The 21236-nt window shown below is 40.0% G+C and overlaps 1 protein-coding gene across 4 annotated transcripts in view; it reads right to left on the bottom strand.

Annotated features, from left to right (window-relative positions):
• Positions 1-21236, bottom strand: part of arvcfb (ARVCF delta catenin family member b) — a 309702-nt gene that overhangs the window by 8138 nt on the left and 280328 nt on the right. For all 4 annotated transcript variants that reach the window (XM_084729087.1, XM_084729088.1, XM_084729089.1 and 1 more), the window contains 7 exons: positions 14403-14530; positions 12173-12323; positions 10771-10963; positions 9533-9644; positions 8314-8401; positions 6198-6251; positions 2553-2644 (listed from right to left, as the gene is read on the bottom strand). In XM_084729087.1, coding sequence (XP_084585213.1) covers positions 2553-2644; positions 6198-6251; positions 8314-8401; positions 9533-9644; positions 10771-10963; positions 12173-12323; positions 14403-14530 — 818 coding nt within the window. The remainder of the gene's footprint in view (positions 1-2552; positions 2645-6197; positions 6252-8313; positions 8402-9532; positions 9645-10770; positions 10964-12172; positions 12324-14402; positions 14531-21236) is intronic.

Here is a 21236-nt window from a genome sequence, read left to right as displayed (position 1 = left end):
CTGTGGCCACAGGAGGACGGGGTTAAAAAACAAAACACAGCAGAACAAAAAGAGGTCAATACATTTCACAAATACGCTCGCGCACGCAGAAACACACGCTCACACACATGCATCCAGGATCAGAGAAGCCAGTGTTAGTTCCCTGCCCTAAGGAAAGCTTGGAAAGAAGTCAGAGTGATTACAAAACAGCAAAACCAAACCATGCAAATGAAAGAGGGAGAGAGGAGTTTCAACAGCCAAGCTGCATTCAAAGCAGGCAGAACGTCTCTGGGAAGTACAGACGGCAAACTCAGAAGACTAATGCTAGAGGGCCTGCACACTCTGAAGACAAACACGACTGTTTGGTGTGTATCTGCCCTTTCAACAAGTGACAGCTCTAAGTGCTTTAGTAGTTAACCTACATATCATGAAGAGCAGGTGGCAACAAAAATGGATTGAAGCCTGAGGTCAATGTGGAGTTCTGAAGCTGCCAAAAGCTTCTATTTTGTGCTGCAATCCTTTATTTTATCTATACATCTGATGAAATTTGCACTTATTTTGGTGTAAAAGTCTCTTTATAGTTATAATACACCATGCAATACTAAAACGTACTTCTAAAATACACAAAGGTTTCAGTTGTGTTATGAAAAAATGTTCATTGCAGGTGTTACACACAGACGCCATGAAGAGTTAAATCCTCTTGTGCAAAACTGCGGTGATGTTTCATGTATTCATTGGCTGTGTGCAGAATGGACGTTCTTTTAAAATATAGTTGCAGTAATTCTTAAAGTACACTTCCTTGTTAGCTCTGAGAGCATTCTTCATTCCTTTTTATTTTTGTTTATCACAAACAGCTGCACTGACATAATATCAGTGCAGAAAAAACTAAACACCAGATGAAAAGCTTGTTTATGCAGAACTCCTGTGGTTTAACTTCTTCACTTAATGCAGTGATGCAGGAGTGTGTTCCAGTATGTGGTCAGAGGTGCAACAGAATCGAAACTTTCCACCAGAGAGGTCAGTGAAACATTGTTTTCCAGACTGGTGTTTAAAGGGATAGTTCAGATTATTTGACATGGGGCTGTATGAGGTACTCAGTGTATCACCTACAGTAGATGCCCGTTGACACACCCCCAGTATGGAGAAGCAGAGAGGAGCAGCAGCACAGAACCAAAGCAAAGTACTGCTGTGGACAGGTTCTCGTTAAACCAGGCTCCACTCTAATTTTACTTTGCATAACATGGTTGTTGGTCTACCGCTGCCTCGATCAGTTTGTTCGTTTGTGTTATTGTGTGGCTTCCATGTTTTAAAAGGTTAGTTCAGATTCACCAAAGTCACACAACAGCATCTGTAGGTAACACACCGAAGTATCTCATACAACCCCACTTCAAATAATCTAAACTATCCCCAGAAATCCTCCTTTTAACAAAACAAATCAGCGCCACCTTTAACTTTAGAAAGAAAATAAATTCTGTAAGGCAACACATTTTAACTGACATAACTGGGTCAGTCGCTGTCCTATGAATAAAGGCAAAAAAAAAGCCCATAAACATAATCTATAAAAAAAAGGAGAACCTGTGGTACAATGAACACTGTTCAGCAAAGGTTATATAGGCTCAATTTAAGATAATGAATGTCACATTTTTTGCTATATAAATGTAAATAAAAAACGCAATTGCAACACCCTTATTTTAATAAACTTAAACTATCATAAACTATACTAAATTTAAAAATGTGTGACTAACTACCTAATAATAAAAATAATAATAATAAAAAAAAAGTCAAAAACAAACTAACATGTTGTTGGAATCCAGATAAAAAGCCAAACACCACAGATCATTAACTCTGCTCCAGACTTAATTTCCAGCCTGACGTTGCCTCAGGAAGATTTTAAGGACTTTTAAGAGTTAACCTGCATGTAGAGGCAGATTTATGACCACACACCCAAAGAGACATATGCTAAACCAACTCTAATTCACTTTTAATTGCATTAATTATACAATCCCACAGGGAACATCCTATTCATCTGGCACTGAAGATCAAAAATGAACTACAAAAGTACTTGAGAGCCATCTGACACGTGTCAGAGCTCCTCTGAGGCCATTATCCTGTGACTCCTCTTTGAGGCTGGATTGCCAATCAGTTCAACAATAAACAAACTTTGGATTCAGTGTGAAGCGGCGGTGTAATCAGCAGGCCACCACTTGATAATGCAGCAGTCTGTTCATTGCCAAGGCAAAGGGTCGTCTCCACGAGGAGCGCTTGTTGGCGGCTCTTTTAATCAGTCTCAGATTAATTACTTTACAGACACCAAAAGCTTACACTCAATTAACTGGTGGCTCTCAGATCTGAGGCTGTCCACGGCGCTGAGTTGTGGCGGGCAACATTAACAGAGAATGACAACTCTTTAAGGGATCGATAGGATTAAGAGCTTCTAATGAGGACCACCACAGCAAACATGAAGACAGAGGGACAGAGAGGAGAAAGGACATGTGATAACATTTCAATGAGACATCATTATTTCATCCTCCGTGCCCTGGTCCCTCAGGAGATCAGCAGAGGTCTGCTTGTACCTTTAATGGCTCCCGTTCTGTCAGGTCCACTGAGCCGTCGCCCGTCTTGTATTTGCAGTCCTTGTCCCTCTGGTCAATGGTGGAATAACCATCTAATGAGGTCAGAGAACAACGGTCAGTTAATTCTTCTCCACACTCGATTAAATCAAAGCAGTGACAAATCATTTATAGTGTTGTCTTAACCTCTGTGGACTGACAGGCTGCAAGTTTGCACTGGGACACTTGCTGGAAAATAGTTTGGACACAGAGAAGTAGACTAAACAGCTCATTCTCAGCTTGTGCTTGTCTAAACTTTCTGACAAAATAAACCGGATTTAGTGTCTGCAAGTGGTATTTGACCGTCCTCACAACTGACTTCAAAATGTAACAAACTGTACATATTTCAGCTCAGGGCCGGTAATGATCAACCTGTCTGTCCTGTTAGGAATCAACCCTAACAGACCAGAAGTTCTAAAAGTAACTCATACTGTATTCAGTCCTACTTTAAGAGTTCAAGCATTTTACCAATGTTATTAAAGGGTAATTACAGTATTTTTCAACCTGGACTCTACTTTCTTGTGACTAAGAGAGACAACAGTTTTAGAAACAGGTCCAGTATTGAGCAAGAGCTCTGCAGACAGCAGAAGTAAAACTAAGCTATAATGTAATCCTTATAGACAATTATGCACATTAAAGCACTTTCTCTAATAGTACTTTTTTGTCTCTGACAGGCAGGAAATACTGAGGTCATGAGTCACTGTTCAGGGGGGTTGGAGGCACCCACAGATTCAAGAAAGTTGCATAAAAATTGTGGAAAAGATACACAGGCCTGATATGTCTTTGAATCAGAAATAAAACACTGTAAATGTAATTCTTCTTATTCTTGCAGTTATAAAGTCTTTGGCAGCACAACAACCCAGAAGAGACTGACTCCTCTTACATGCAAACATATTTATACATCCTTTTTGTTTAACCAGAAACAGACACTATACCACTCTGGTAAAAGTGACCAGACTCCACTAACACGGCCATTTTACCCCTCTGGCTTCCCACTGCCTCGGTCGGTTTATAACTATTTAAAACAGTCTCACAGTAACACAAGCAATTTAAAACAGTGTTGTTCCTATTACTCACTTAGACACAAAAACTCCTGAAATATGGTCCAGACTGAAAATACTGAAGTTAGCCTTGAAGGTAAGATTTAGTTATTTTGTTAGGAACTGCCAAAAGAAGGCATTTAAGAGACAAGCATGCATATTTTGGATGAGGAGAGACATTTCTTGATGGCAGTGAGATCACTGAGAATGTTAATACTGGCAGAATTTGACTGAACTCATATGAGATGAGAAAGAAAGCCCATCCAATGTAGCTTTCTGACAGTGATGATTTGGGTCTGTAACAACCAACTAGATCAGCAGTAATAAATCAGACTTTTATCACTTGCACAGCTCCTAATGTGCAGCTTCATTTATTTCTCCACCACTTGGTGTAAAGTCCCTTTGCATTCATATAAATCATGGGGTTATTCATCTACTGAATCATTAAAGGTCCAGCACGTAAGATTTACAGGGATTTTAATGGAAGAATATAGGAATTGAATATAATATTCACAAGTATGTTTTCATTTGTTTCACCTGACAAATCTGAATTACTGCCTTAGAATAAGGCTCTCATAACTACAGAGTGAGCGGGTGCTCTTCAAGGAGACCGCCATGTTGCACTGTGATGTTTCTACAGTGGTCCAAAATCAAACCAAACACTGGTTCAAGATACAGCCTTTATGGTATATTTAGTGGTATATTTCTCAACACCTGCTGATTACACAGTTAATCCCCATCTGTAAAGTCACATAAGTGGACAACAAACAAAAAACAAAAAGCAAAATTGCACACAACATGTAAAATGTGGTGCTTCCCACTGCCATTGTTAAACAATGTGATTGGATAGAAAAGTTAAAAATATGTCACACAGATAAGTTAAATTTCTATGTTAAATTGCAGATGCATTTATTGTTTCAACATTTTTTTGTTTTAACAATATATCATCATGGGATTTTAAGCTATTTATTAATTTTGGCATAAAATTTTTGCACAGATAAATTTAACACATGAAGCCGATACAGAGCAGTGTTTCTATTTTCAGCATTTCAAATATAACCACTCTGTTAAGGGACAGTTCACCCCAAAATCAAAAATACATGCTTTTCCTCTTACATGTAATGCTATTTATCCATCTAGACTGTTTTGGTGTGAGTTGCAGTATTATGGTTCCCCTCAGGGCCAGTTGCAAGATTATCTAAATGTATCTTCATGTTATCATATTACATAACTGCCACTGCCTTCAATTATGATCTGTTTTCATAATAACTTAATAAAATAATAGCAAGCAGACATGCAAGTGTACAACTACTAGATTTGAAAATTTTATGGACGAAATGTTACACAAAACACATTGTAGGTTAATAAAATTTGATTAAATTCTTAACAGCAATTAACTGTTTAATGATGAATCATTATCATCCCTCCCAACTACTATACAATTTATTTAAAATCCATTCAGTGTGCAATAATAGAGTTGTATTCCTCAAGTTGTATTCACATAAAATGAATCTGACTTGTGATCTCGATGGATAAATAGCACAACAGGTTAAAGTAAAAATAAATATTTTTGATTTTGGGGTGAACTTTCCCTTTAAATTCTATATTATTTATGCTGCACAAGTGGTTGCCAGTTTTTACTTACAGCCTACTATGTAAATGGCTTATTGTCATATATCATCATGGGATTTAGGCTGAAAAATTAAACACATGAAGTCCACACTTACAGATGATGGTATTTTCTGTATTCTGAATTTTAGCACTGTTCGATATTTCAAACTGAAAACAACAAAACATCCTCATGAGTTCTGTTCAGTAGCTCTGGGTGTTGTAAAACAGTGACTTCACATTATCTCCTGGGAGTCCTTCTCCTTGTTGAAAGTCAGTGCAGGAAGCTTCACACAGGTCCTATTTCATAGTGGAAGTGATTTTAGTCCTTGTTTAACTTTCAGCACAATTCCTAAGAGGGATTGTTAGACGTTTGATAAATATGGGCCCAGAGACTTCGGAGGAAAACCAGCATGATGGAGGGTATCTAATTTAAGAGGGTATCTTTGGCTAAGAAGGTGAAAAAACAAGTTAGTTCTTCACAGCAAACACTCTTATTCTGTCACTCTTAAGAGTCACAAAATTTGTGATTTCATGAAAGTGAGAAATGAGAGTATAAAAGTTGCAATTCTATATTTTTAACACCAGCAGGATTATTGACTTTGAAAGCAGCACAGCAGAGGAAATCTGCCCTGTGATATATTAAGAGTGTATTAATTTAACGGGAGTACCACCCACATGGTTCGGTTTTGAGCTCCTAATGAAGGCCCAGCTTTGCACAAACATCTTTTCAGAGAGGGGTCTCGCATACAGCATCAAAGAGCGTCATGTCTGAAACTCGGTCCAAAGCCATCACGCCGCAATCAGAGCATTCGGCGGGTTTGAATTTTCAGATTAAAAATAACATCTTGGCAGTCGGTGAAGAGCTAGTAGAGGAGAAGTCGAATCAGAGAAGACGCTGTTGGACACTGGAGAGAGATTAGAGGAGAGCTAGCTCTTCTTCATGCAGTCTGGCTCTTACCTGGACCCAGCTCATCCATAGGTATCATATCACCACTGCCACATTTCCTGGTGCCTGAAAAGCATTCATATGCCATTTGTACAAACGAGGCACAAACACAAACTGAGTCATTGAGCCAAAACGCTGCTGCTTTTCAGGCTAATGGTTCTCGGCCAGTGATTGAATAATGCAAACTGAGAGTGGGCAGGCATGGGCGCCGCGATTCATGTGCATGTATGGATGCAAAAAACAGAAAAAAAAAGAAAAGAAAAATGGGGCACAAGGCCAAAAATCAGGACATTAAACTGCTGCTATGCTATTGACTCCTCTGTAAAAGAGATGTTTGTTTTTGGGCCAATGTCCCACACCCTCCCCCACATATTGTATACTGCTGCTGTTATAGGAAACCATTATATAACACATAACATTAAAGTGGGGATATTTTCATTATCTCTGACCCTAATATGTCAACTTAAAACCCACGGCAAATATAAAAAAGAAGTTCAGCCTCTAAAACGAGGACACTTTTTTCAAATTCAGTCAAAACTTTTTAAGTGTTGAAGGTTTTGGTTCAACAGCAGCAGTACGCTGTTCAAAGCTCCATCTCCCATTTTATGCACTTTATTTTTGACCCCTATGAACGGCGTTGCTGCAAAATGTAACACACCACAGCTTCACCACGCAGAGGATGAGAGTAGTAATGTGGCAAGCACAGCGCTTCAATATAGCCATGAGAAAAAAGAGATATGACCTCAGCAGAGTGGACACAAGCCGTGTTCAAGTTTTTGGTTTTAGTTTGAGCCTGCTTTGAGGACTAAACGTGTGGGATTCTCCAGATCGGGACTAACTTGACTGACTGTTTGTATACTTTGCAGTAATTAAACAGTCTTATGCAGGACTTTGGGATAAACTTGGTGATATTCCATATTTTTCTTATTGTCAATAAATCCCATGTAAAGATCAAAACTATCAATCAGTGATCACTGCAAACAAGTGTAACAAAAGTCTAATAAATCCAATTCGTCTGCAGAAAGAATTCAAAACAATTAAAACCACTGTTGTACTGGGTGACATGTTCCTTCATTATGATGAACATGGGGACTGTAGTTTATTTTGAGCCAATCCTAAATCAGTTATTACGGTTTTATATTTTTCATTAGTTTTTATTATGATTTTGTTTGTCATTTTTGTTTTCAAATTAGATTATGTGGGTTTGGGTTTTAGTTGCAGTATGAGTTTTATTTTATTGAATTATGAGGCGTATTTATCAAGGACAGGATTTAAGAAATTCAGAGTAGGTATTATACAAACGGTGCACTCATGCAGAATCACAGTCTCAATAAATATATGCACCACTGCCTCCTCATTCCTTTTGTGTTGACAAATTTGACCAAACTGACTACGATTAAAAGTAAAAAGATTTTTTGGACATTTTTACTTAATTTTATTTTTTGTTAGTTTTGCAAGTACACAATATCATTTCAGTTAGTTTTTGTTAAACATTAAAATGTTTAGCATTGGTTTTAATGCAGTTTTTTTATTTCAGGTTTTAGTTTGCTTTTATTTAACTGTAATACTGGTTCGAGCAGCTTCTAAAAACAGCTCTATGAGTAAACCTTTATTATAGATATTTTTGTCTTTTTGTTTTGGTTTGTTAATTTGGTCTGCCTTTTATCATGATGCGTTCCATACTGTAATTTAATTTCTTACTTTTTATATTTTTTGTGTGTCCATGTAAAGGATGCTATGTAAAGAAAACTTTATTTTCTTAGTTACTTACTTTAAAAAAAAGGTCCAATGTCCATGATCTGTTATGTTTTCAGTCAGAACCAATGAGCTTGGGGTGAAGTGCTAAAGGCAGTGTAGGGACATCAGAGAGACAGACTGAAACATTTTTAAATTTGGCAACTTTCATGAGATTTGTTGACAATAACTAAAATCTAGAACATCACCAGCGTCTTTTAAATTAGGCACTGGACCCCCATGTGGTCGTCAGACTCTACTGTATTAAATAACAGCTAAATTTAATTATCATTTTTGCTGAGAACCCCTGGGATCTTCTATCCATTAACCCACCCACTTTGTCCTCTAAACAGGCAACAATAACACACACACACGCGCGCGCTCTTTTACTGACCTTGGTTCTTCTCCATCAAGGGTAGAGTGGTGTCGTCGTAGCCCGGCTTGCCGTTCTTGGTTGCTTTAGGGGTGGCTGTCACTGTGGGCTGAGAGAAGGAAGCGGCAGGTGAACACAGCATCATGCATACAGCTCAAACAAGAACATGTGGAACAGGGATAATTCATTTTCTCTACCAGTGCTGGGTTAAGAGTATGATTCTTACCATTTTACAGGCTGACAATATGACAATATTAGAAGCTGACGTGTGTAACATCATCTGTGTGTATATCAGAAGAATATGAAGACTTAGTGTGTCAGTTAGTTATGCCTTTATGTGTCAAATGTGTTTTGCTTCACACACGTAATATAATAAAACATGTAGTCACTGGAGGTTTATCTCAAATTATTTTATGCACTAAGGAGCAGGCAATAATGCTGCTAACAGTTTTTGTCATGCAAATACTCTCTAGGTGGAATACTTCATTAATGACACAGTAGTTCTTCCCTAAATGTTACATCTCTAAATGTTTAAATAATATTTTTTTTATTGGTCTTTGATTTTTTCCACTCTCTCAGATGTCTTAGGGGTTCTTTCTTGAACCAAGTCCACAAATCGGAATGTTAAATAATTTATTCTTAGTCTTGAATACTAAACAAAAGGATGTTATCGCATTCCTAACTCATTTGGTTTGGCAATGGATTCTGTTAGACTGGAAATTTCCCTCATCACTACTGCATTCTGGGTGGTTAAAAGATATAATGTCATATTTAAACTTTGAGAGGATCAAAAGGATGTTTTACTCACAGTGGCAGCCCTTCCTTTCTTATTTTACAAACCTGTCTGTATTACCTTCAGAGCAGAGACCATATGGTGTTGAAAGATGACCTAATTTAGTCCATGTTATGCTGACTTTGTCATTACTCAAATATATTCTCATGGTTTTGGCTGGATAAATCTTAACATCAGAGAGACAGACTGTATCTGTACTTTTATTTTCCAATACTCCTAATGTGAGGGGTGGGTGGGTCATCTGTTGCTCTGTCTGTTTTGTTTGTTTTGTTTTGCTCTACTTGAAAATATGACTTGAAATTTGGAAACTCTCTTTACACCTACACCTCCAGTAAGAATAATACTTAAGAGGAAAAAAAACCTTTTCAAGAACCTGATATTGCAATAACAATACTTAGGATCCAGACAATACGTGAAGGATTATTTAACAAGGTGACACTTCTGTACCTGGAAGTGGCTCTTGTTCCAGCCGTCCTTGGTCAAAGCGTTCCTCAGCTCCTTATAACTCCACACGGTCTGCAGCACGTGGGATGCCGCCTTCGTTTCGCGAGCTGATTGGCTGAGAGAGCCGCAAAAAAAGAGAGGGAGGAAATACATGAAGAAACAGCTACTGCAATTTAAGTCAGAAACCTCATCTAACCCCCCCCAAAAAAGTGACGGCTGGGTTTGCTAGCAACCTGCTGCTGCTGCTGCTGCAATCAATCTTTTTATTCAAAGACGTCGAGTCCCCTGAGTGGCTCCAGGGTCTAGTTTTTAATTCATAGCCAGATGAGTGCACATTTCCTTTCATTAGCTACCTCTGAGCCACCAGTATTAATTACATGTGGGTGGGGGCCTCACTTCAAAGAAAGCTAATCTCATGAGGCTGCGAGGAAACACAGCTATTTGGTCTGTGAATGAACTATGTATATTCATGCTAGTTAGAGCCACTCTCCGTGTGATCAATACTTCACCACACAAGGACGAGCCTTTGAAAAGGGCTCTTGATCTTAAATTAAAAGTGTGGCGCTGCAGACACACTTCATTCCGCAATGGTTAATGCTGCGGTTATAAGACACTTGTTGAATATCTGATTTAGTATCTGTTACTTTTCATTATCTGGTTGTTGAGGAACGGCTCCTCACTTACTTGCACAAGCAGCAGCTTCAGAGGCAAACATCCCTATAAGAATGGCCTCCAGTTCAAGACGCCTGTTAATGAATGTGTGGTGGGTGGAGTGTGTGTGTGTGTGGGCTCAGGCTCGTTAAGAGTATAGTATTGTGGTAGCCAAGCTCGGGCCATTAGAGACACATTACATTCTCCTCCATGCATACTAATATAAGGGTTCACCATGCAAATTGCAGTCAAGGTCATACTGTAATTATGACATGTATAATGTCTCTGTGGTACAGCCACACTTCTAGTTTACATAAATATGAAGATATACCACAGATTCTGTTTGTTTCCCTGTCTGCAATACAATCTGTTTGACCTGCAGTAAAACTGATGATACAAACATGAGTGGGTAATGTTGCTGATGCCATTTGGGGCGACTTATGTGTGAAAAGCATCTCAATTAAGGCATAAAAAAAACTTCTGGTTTAGGTGCACCCAACCTAGAAATAATTAGCTCTTAAAATGCTGTTGAGCAACATTAATTCAATTCATGGTGCAATATGCGATGCACTGTATATATGAAGTCATACCTGGTCCTGTTGATGGCGACCAGTTTCTCGATGGCCTGGGCCTGGATGAGCGAGCGGGCGTTTTCAGAGCTGTCGGTGACAATCTCATGGATCGTGTTGAGGATGGCGACCACGGTGTCCTCCTCCAGGTTTTTGGCAGGCCGCTGCTGACCGCTGGGCAGGTTGCTCACCAAGTCCCGCATGGCATAACTCCCTGTAAGACATTTTTTTAAAATGAACCAGAAGAGTGAATTCAGTGTTTGGATATATAATCTTCAAGAAGTGCTCCATTTTATGTCTGGGTAATATAATGAAATTCTGCTGACAGCAGGCATGTAGGCCATTACAAGGAAATGACTTAAAACTGACTCACCCAGTTAAAGACAGTGGTTAGATAAAGAACAGGAAAGATTTGTGATGGGAAAAAAAACACTTATTCTCAAGAGTCAAGGAGGATGTGTTAAACATAAAATCTGAAAAGTTTAGTTTACCGTAAAAAAGCCTTAAAACCAAATAATGCAGTAAACTTTATTATCAGTTGTAAACTGTAACTCTTCTTTACTTGTATGCTTCTATGTCATGTTGTTGTACTTGTGTATGTGTAAAGACAATAAAAACATAAGTGTTAAAAAAGAACATGTCTCAAAAGTCATGTAGTACAATACAAACTTGTGAATTTTCCAATGTTGTTTCAGACTCAGGAACAAGACTCAACTTATCTTCACTTGAGTCAATGAAGTTCTTTCTTTTTGCTTTGGAAACAGTTAATGTCAAACTCCAATGGGAAGATTTTATCAGCCGTATTTCCACGGTCCTATCTACAGTCCTTCTTTCTTGTAAAAATGTATTCTTAACTGAAGCAAAAATGACGCAGCAGCAGCCCAAGGACTGTAGCCTTTGTCCCTCATTTCTTTACAAAAGAACCATATCGTAGAGGGATCTCCTCAGGAACTGGAGGAATAATTACAGCCACCGATGGCAGACAGAGGTAGCAGGGAAACAGAAACACGTAAAGCCAGAATATTTTCATTTTTAACTTGGTAAAAAATTTATTTTGACCAGGAGAGTCAGAGGTAGTAACGGCAGAGTGTGAAAACTAACCAAAATGATTCTGGTGAGTTTTATTTTGTTTATGTCCAGTTTTACTATGAGTTAACAAGGCAGCTGAGCTCATCTTAGTTTGGTGAAAGAGTGAAACTTAAATTCAGAAGGTGTGCTCTTGGTTTAATAATGTTAGAACATTTCTTTGTTGACAGTTTGTGAGTTTGTTTTTTTTATTTATTCAACTAAAAAAGCTAGAAGACTCTAACCTGGTTTGAAAACTTAACATATCGTCCAACCCTTGCACATACAGTAAGAGCATGTGAGTATTTTTGATTAAATCTTAAATCAGTGTGTGTGTGGTATTGCTGATGGTTCGTACCGATCAGGTCCTTGTTGCGGCGGTCGATGGACAGGTTGCGCAGGGCGATGGCCACAGCTCGCACCACCTTGTCGGAGTCAGAGCGCAGCAGCTCCACCAGGATGGGAAGACCTTTCTCCTTCCGCACCGTGGCTCGGATGTAGTTGGACCACTGGTGGGGCAGACAGAGGGCACGGCGTGACCACTTTTTATAATTTCAACCTTTAACGTCTGGGGTAGGCTGAGCGAGCACACGCTGTCAGCGACATCCTGTTTGACATTCAGGCAGACGTAGATATTCCCACCTGGGAGCTGCCCAGCACGGCCACACATTTTTTTTTTTTTTTTTCTGGTCACTGGGAGAGCCCCGCTGGAGGAGTCTGGGTCACCTCCATGACACCAGTGGGGACAGGGCAGGACATTTTTGATATATCACCCCTCACGCTCACACACACACACACATTCAATCATTCACTCACTAACTACAAGGCAACTCAGCTCTGCTCCTTGGGCCTGACTAATTCACACCATTACACAGCGGGGCTTTGAATGGACATATGATATAATTTGTCTTAATTTAAACATCAGTGGATTTTACTTCTCATTTTTTTGTAACATGAAACATTAAGTTTGACATAAAAGGGTTTCTCTTCTGAGCACTGCTACCCCAAGAGATGTAATTAAACAGAGGATAGGCACAGCTCAGCCACCAGGTGGCAGTAGTAAGCTTTAAAAGGAGGTCAGTCCAGTGGTACAGAACTAAGCACGAGCAAAAGATGAGGAGGATTTAAGGGAGGAAGCTCTGATATCCTCCTGGGAAGCAGGGACATGCTTTGTCCAGCCACCAGATGTGACAGTGAGATGGGTCACCGGCTCCACAGGTTCCTGAGCCTGGCTGAGCATTCTGATCAGGTTCAACATGAAAAAAATACACAGAAAGGAAGGAAGGATTTCAAAATGTTCACTTCAGCTGAAAATCACTGCTACTAAATTATTGAAACAAAATGTGAGGTTCAGGACTGGATTTTAACTCATCTAACTAAAAAAATCAGAGGAGTTCAGGTGTTTTTTCCACTCAAGGTAGAGAGGCTTGGTGCTGCTGATGAATTCAGAGGACTGACTGATGTGTTTACAGTCTGACACATGGGTGTTAAGAGGAGCGCTGTCTGGATAATGCCGCTGTGGGCTGAATACAGCCAGCCTGCTGAAAAACATAAGTGACCGCTCTTGCCCGGGGTGCTGCTGCCGTAAACTGGCATCTGACAACTAGCCTTCCCTGTTGATAATTCACTGCTGCCTGCGAGCCAGACAGCCTCTCAGCGGCTCCACAGACACTCTAATTGGAATAAATGTCTGGTCCTGGCTGGAGAGCCTCTCATATCATCCATCATCGCAAGCAAACACCTAACAGAGATGAAACTTTGGTGTTATTTAACCCTTATCGCATCATGCAATCCCACTTAAAAGCCACTTGCACACATGCAATCTGTCCTTGAAATGTTTAGGTGCGTTTCCTGTATGGGGTCATATGTAAATGGGAACAGGGACTGAAATTCAGGGAAATCTGTAAAGCCAATTTCCCACCTCAAGAACTAATAGGGCTGCCCTCTGAAAGTTGAAGCGTGCATTACAATAACAGGATAGAACAGATAGAAACACACAAAAATGCACACGGAGAACATTTCAATGAGTAATTATAAATAAGGGGAATCATAAATATATTGTTATATTAGCTGGCACACTTGCGACAACATGCGCTTGTGGCGAACTAGTGAGTGAAACGAGAAGTTGGCAAACAACTTTCAGCTCTTGTTTTTTAGCTGCGTCACTGAACGCAGAGCAATGCAACAGCATGACAGGCTGGAAACTTTGCAAACCCAGTTTCAAAATCACCACAATCCAACAAACTAATTGCAGTGGAAGCGGCGGAGAGTGACAGAAATGGAGCAAAGGTGAAACGCGGCAGTGGCTTACGCATTGTCAGCAACCCAAAAGAGACGCTCTGCACCGTGCTGGGATTTTATACCTAATATGTGCAGGAGGACTTACACATTTACTTTCTCTGACCGTGTGGAAATGTGAGGTTTTCACAATGACAGATGACAAAGACAGGCATTAAAACATGCATCTTGCTGGTGAAACGTAGTAGTTACAAAAATTTAATATATACAGTAAGTTAAAAAAGAAAAAAAAAAAAGTCAGGCAGAGCCCAGTGTCTTGTGTGTTGTATTCTCCCCAGCCCTGGACTCACGGTCCACTGTCCAGCGCTGAGGTTCTGCAAGGCCCCGGCAGCGGCCTCCAGGGTGTTGTAGTTCTGGCTCTCCGTCAGCAGAGATAGGTAGAGCCTCACCACTTCCGGCTGATACAGCAGCTCGAAGCCTGCAGGGAAATACAGAGAAACACACACACACACACACACGATGGTTAGACTCCCTGGCAAGACAGACAGGCCAATTAGGCTGAGCGAAGGTACCAGCAACCAGCAGTACAGTGCTGAGCTTTATCTCGGACCGTAGGGAGAGTTCTTTGGCAAAGGGAGAAAAGGGAAGAAGCTTGGGTTTACCATAACGCACAATACCTCTGGTAACAGCCGACGACCTTGACAAAGGCAACGAAATTTGGACTGCAGCTTATTTTGCAAAGTTTCAGTATAAAAATTCCACAGCAGTGTAAATTACAGTCCAAGCTGACCACCTGCTTTCACAATAGGCGGCTAAGAAATTAAGAAATGCTGGAACGCTGCCTATCTTTCCTCTTAGCAATTCTAAAGCATTATGATTGAATATACTTCAGTATTATAAATGACGACAACACAAGGAGAAATTATTGATCCGACAGCCCTGACCAAACCCAGAGCATTCGAGAGGGAGGTTTATCTCACGAGCACATAACACATTCCAGCACAGTCAATCATTAGGCCTCCCTCTGATGAAAACGTAATTACATTATCAGCTATTAGACAGTGCAGGCACAGGGAGAGACAGAGGCGCCCAATCACATCAAATCAAATTTATTCACCCAAGTTTTTTTTTTTTCTTATTTCGCACAAACAGGTTCGTCAGTGAGTGGTTTACAAGGGATCAACAAGACCCCAAACAAATCAATTAAAAAGTCAGAGACTGTAGAGTGAGGAGGTTTCTTCTGTCAAGGTCATTTTGAGCTGTTCACATCTCTGGAGGGAATCATACATTTTTTATGGCAGGATACTTCACACCACAGGAAGGGAAGACAGCTCGTCAGATTTTGATTGCTTGAGAAAAACACTTCTTCACTGTTTTTGTTTAGAAGTTCTCCCTCCTCAGTTTGAATAGAGCTCAACAGTGACTGCCCACTTTGTTGGCAGCTCAGGTTCTGGAAGCGCATTTCTCATTCACTCATTCCATTGACGTTTCAGAGAATCCTTCAATAATGTGTTTTAAGCCTGGAACAACGTCTACGAGATGAATCGTGACCATGAAAACATTTGATTCTGTGCAAAAAAGGAAAATAGAAAAAAGGCAAAAATACAAGATGGCCTACATAATATTAAAAGTGAAGGAACTACTCATCCCATAAACCATTGCAAAGTATACCGCTTCTTCTTAAATGTAACTTTTGTCATTATTACAGTGTTTACATTGTTAATAACAGTGTTGCAATACATCATAGTTTTTATATATTCACTGCAGCATAACAACATGAGTACAACTTGCGTTAGCTATCTAGCTAGCTGAACTTCCGGTTCCATGGTGATAGCAAGCTCCACCAATCAGAGACTTTGCTGTTACACTTCAGAATTGTGGGTAGTGTAGTACTTCCCCATGACACAGAAAATAAAACATATTTTGTACACTTGTTGGTCGATAAGTGCGTAGGAGAAGACCATGGGTCAACAATAAAAAGCCAAAAAGACTCGCAAATTGTCTTCTGCACTTTCAATCAAAGATTTTAAGAACAACAGTGTTATTAAATCTTTAATTGCAACTGCAAGAGACAGTGTGTGAGAGTCTTTTATATTTTAGATTCTTAAAATCTTTTCACATTTTTCTTACCACATAATTCCATACTTCATAGTTTTGATGTCTCCAGTATGAATCTATAATTTCCAAAAAATTATAAAAAAAAAAAGAAAGAACATTGAATGAGAAGATGTGTCCAAACTGGTACTGTATGTGTAAAGATACGCAATATAAAAACACAATTGCCACTGCCATCAATCTTACAAAGTAGTCACAAAGAAAGAAAATGCAACCATAAAGTACAAAGTTTTAGAAGTGATGTATGTGTTATCATTGACTGACCTTAATGTATTCAAACCTAAAAATAATTTTAAAAAATCCTCTTAAATTTGGGGTCTGCAGCATGAAAAAGGTTGGAAACCCCTGCATCAATCTATGGAAGAGTGGACTGTAAGTATCTTTATAGTAAGGAATCAAAACAAAGCAAGAGTAAGGCCACAGTGCTTGAACAGAGGGCACAATCTGCTGCCTCTCACCGAGGCTTTAACACACTCCTGGAGTCTGGATCACAAGTTAGCTGACGCTTTTCAAACTGTTGGCTAAAATCTTCTTTTACAGAAATACCATTTCAACAACAGCTTCCTTCCTATCCACTACAACAGCACACAAGCAATTTCAAATCCTCCTTCTATCCCTCTGGGCTCAAATTAAAGAAAATATAACCCACTGTTTCTTCCCATGTCTTCTGAGGTCAGAATTTCCAAGGTTCTATTTGAAAACCCCGGTATTATGTGGGCAGGGATATATAGTAACCCTATTTGATTGATGCACCAGGGCTGACAAGGCCCACAATGCATTTTTGAGACATAGAAAATGATTCTTTTTGTAATATGAGTGTGAGTTGGGTCCAAGTATAAAAGCAGAATCAAAACCGTTAAGAGGGCATCTTAAGGTAATGTCTCCCTTTTTATTGACTTACTTTTCTGAGTAGAAGAAAAGAAAACAGTGAAAGAAGGAAGAGTGTCATTTGTGTGCTTTGTGAGGTACAACGGAAACCAACAAACTGACATTTGTGCCTCTAAATCCACATCTCACACCCGTAATTTTGCAGAGAGCGGAAGCCTGGGCGCGCTCTGAGATTGGCAGATTCAGACACAGCTACATAGTTGTTAACACTCAAAGAGCAGGGTTCTTATCCCTGTGGCGTTTCTCCCCGAGATCATGCCAAGCCCGCTCCAGACTGCGTGTGGGAGGAACTGCCAGGTCGTGAGGATGTTACAGAAGGTGCTGCATGAGAAGCCTTGAACTTACTTTTCAAAGAAGCAGCAGGAGTCGTCGTCGTGCAAAAGACCCCGGCTGTAAACCATGCGCTACAGCATGAATCAAATCAATAGGTTTTCTCGGGGGCTACGCGAGAGGGAAGAGTCTGCAAACCAGACACTCAGCAACATTCTGCATGCTCCTCATATTTCTGGGCCTACTGGGTGCACACTCAGCAAACTGGAGACCATCTTGCAGGCAGTCCTGTTGACAGACACTTCATCTCCACAGCAGATTCTCTCTGCACGAAATGTCAGCCATGTTGAACCTTTGTTGCCAAGTTTGCCTGCACTCTAAGACTGTGCCTTTTATGAGAGCATTTTTGTAATATAATCTGCAAATACACATTTCCTCCATCTTGTAATTCCTGTGGTCTTGGCTTGGCAACCGACTGAAGTGACTTATGAAATTGGCGTTTTACAAATGAGGGACTGGAGACAAAAAAAGACATGTACTGTTCAACAAAAGAGGATGAGAGTGGAGGGAAAATTCACTGGGCCTTTAAACTAATTCCTTTATCCTTAGTGGAATTTCTCGCTGTTGAGCCAGAGAATATCTCTGGCAGAGCTTTCACTCAGCGTCTTTAGGGGAGGGGGGGCTTAATGTCAGCACCAAGTGCCTTAGGTCTCTGCTAACAGCACTGGCTCGGTCAACTCTGTTGGCAACCATATACTGTAGTGTTGTTCTTGCTGTCATCTCTTGCTAGCCTTCTGGCCTGCTAGTTGTCAGTTTGTTAGGCAGAATCACAATTCAGAAGGGGAGATGAGCTGTCAGTGTGACATGACCTTGGCTTTGCTCAGGGCAACGCACAGCCCTATATTCTGTGACAGACTGCAAACATGATGAGATTACTTAAATACAGATGCATCCAGTGGTGGAGTGTGAACTGTATATGAGAAATGCACTTCTTTTTTAGTTTTAAGCACAAAGCACTGAGGCATCAACAGAGCACACAGCTAGTAATAGTCACATATGATACAGCCTCAGTCACCAGTACTGGAAGTATTCAGATCCTTTCTTAAGGCAGAAGTTGACATACTAAAATGACCTCATTCAGGTTGATGCACCTAATTATGAACTGTTCAGAGCATCTTCACCAAGAATAAATTGATTCAGAACCCGAAAAGCTGCTTCCCATTTGAAACAAAAAATAGCAGGTTTGCCTTTGTTGTGCAACTTCCTCTATTGATGACATCTTTGATTACAATGATTCCAATCAAAACTGGTGGACTGCTGGTTCACTAGATAGCACCGCGGTTCAATTTTTATCAGTTCCGGGTCAAGAATCAGGTGGAATAATTTGGTGGAAAAGACAGAAAATTATCACTAATCTCCGCAGCTCCCTTCAGCTCTGTGGCACACCTGCAACTTAACTGTTGTGGTTCACTCTTACCGCTCTCATCAGTATCACCTCCAGTAGAAGCAGGCAGCCATTTACAATAAAAATGCTTGACTGAACTACCTGCGTGGCACCAAACAACAGATAGCTACTAGCCAGTGATCACAATGAAGCATTCAGGTGCCAAAGAACCTGATATTTAGTTGGTGGAAACAAGACCAGAGCTAGAAGGAGAGTGAATATTAGATTCATTATGACATTATCACCTCTCAAAAAGCAACTGTTTACAAAGAAGTTTGACAGGTGGAGTCAAAACTTGATCATGTCCTAAAGTGGCCACAAAGTATCAAAAGTTAAAGTACTGATGTGTAAGTAGAATGATCCCTGGATAATAAGCATAAGCATTAGCATTTTCATATTCAAGTTGACTGAGGTTGAAGTTATTCTAACTTCTTTAATACTGTGAAGTAAAATCTACAACAACTGATCACAATTTATAAGCTGATCACGTTTTCTGCATCTGCACAGGTAACTAGCTACTATAGCTGTCATACACAGGCAGTGTATTAAAAATGCAAGATTATCTTGAAATGAATAGGACCTATTTGAGCATGAAAAAAACTATACAAAATTGTGCATGAAAGCAGCTAAAGACCTAACCTGTAAAAAACAGAAGGTGAAAAACAGAAATTTCATAATTGCAAGACAAATGTCTTCACTCATTTTTTTTTTGTTTTAAAGTCAAATTCAAACCTCCTGTAATATTTTGCGGAAATAATTTGCTTTTCTTTTTCATACCCCAAAAATTCTCTTTCAAGAACTGCTCACAGTGGGTAAAGTCAGTTGCACTCATTAAATTATTATGAACAATTTCAATTAAATTAATTTCAGACAATTTTTGAAATACAAATTTCTTTGTATCTAGAACTTCTAGGCTGGCCAAACTTTTTCTGTCCACGCACACATAAACCTAGCCGATGATACAAAAATAGAAGAAAATCTATAAATGAATACATTATAGTGTAATTAATGTTAGTGCCAACTCCCAGTGAGCTGAGCACAGCATGTCTACTTCCCCTGCTTGTGTGTTGGCGTGGCAAACATCACACACAACTGTGGCCCCCTTACAAGACTCCTGCTGGGCTCTGCTTCATAAAGCGTGCTGAGGGACAAAAGTACACACCAACACACGCAGACGCCCAGCTTTGTTTCTCCACACACACACACACACATACACACACAAATAAACGTGCACAGTGTGTAACATGCATGCAAAATGCTCGGGAGATTTATGCTCATCTCTAAATGAGGTGAGAGGGGAGGAGCAGCAGGTTACTTTTCAAAGCAGGAGACGATGGTGACAACTCCTGCAATTGAGGTGAAGCTCAATTAGTGCCCGGGAAGTGAAGAGAAGGGGCTTTGTGGCGCTGCAGTGCGTGAAAACTGGGTTAGAAACAAAGTTAAGTGGAAGTGATTGAGTGATGCTTGGCGCAGAGCTAAAGCTTTCATTTGATTCAAGTAGCTTCACTATTGGCTGCAATTAAAGCCAAGGTGTAGCAGTGTGACAAGCCGGTAAATGATAATGGATTAAGTGACGGATGAGGAAGAGACAAACACACTCATACATGCATGTGAACATAATGAAGACTCCTCTCTCAGACTCAGACAAACACCTCACTGACTCAATTCTCTCAGCCATCTGCCTTTCCTCAAGGATAGTTGGCTGCATTTGAGCAGAACTGGATACACACCTCTGCAAACACCTCCGTACGTGCACACACAAAATCCACAAACACGCCGAGCCCCCTCGCTCCGGTCATGTCAAAAAGTGATGTTCATCGATCCGGTCTGCCTACAACACGTACAGGGCCTCTTCCTCCATCTACAACAAGCGCCGCACTATCTCCATTTATCTGCTGCTCCATTTCCAGCGCACAGCGCTTCCATCGAATCAGGGGGACATGATGGTGTATCACTTTCTACAACTCATGGGGGAGTTTTACAGCGGTGTGAAAGACTGGAGCGAGATGGAGGAAGATAAAGAGAGTGGCAGCTGAGAAAAAAGCTGAAAACAAACTACAAAGTACAAAAAAACCTCTATATGTCATCCTCGTGTCATGTCATTTTTCTGTAACAGCTTTTTGCTCTTTCATAGTCATTCTACGTTATATAGTCACTCAGTGTTGAGAATCGGGACGAAGATGTATTTTGAGTGGGGGTTGATTTTTATTCCTCTGAGAAAATATGTTTTAAAAGATCTAACTCTTGTAATAGGTCGTTTTTTTAATTAATTGGCCTTTTTTGTAGCTGAGGAATTTTGTCAACTTCACACAAAAAGTCATAGAATTATAATAGAAAACGTAAGAAATATTTCATGTTTTTGTTGCATTAATCACAAGATTACTTAAAGGAGAAATCTGAAAAATATGTACTGTAATAATTCATAAAATGACCAAGACAGAATAACTGTTTTCTATGTCCATTTCAC

This window comes from Lutjanus erythropterus, chromosome 10, assembly GCF_056507025.1.
Source record: "Lutjanus erythropterus isolate fLutEry1 chromosome 10, fLutEry1.hap2, whole genome shotgun sequence".
NCBI classification, from domain to species: domain Eukaryota; kingdom Metazoa; phylum Chordata; class Actinopteri; order Lutjaniformes; family Lutjanidae; genus Lutjanus; species Lutjanus erythropterus.
The sequence above is the reverse complement of the archived record's forward strand: the minus strand, read 5'-3'. Positions and strand labels throughout refer to the sequence as shown.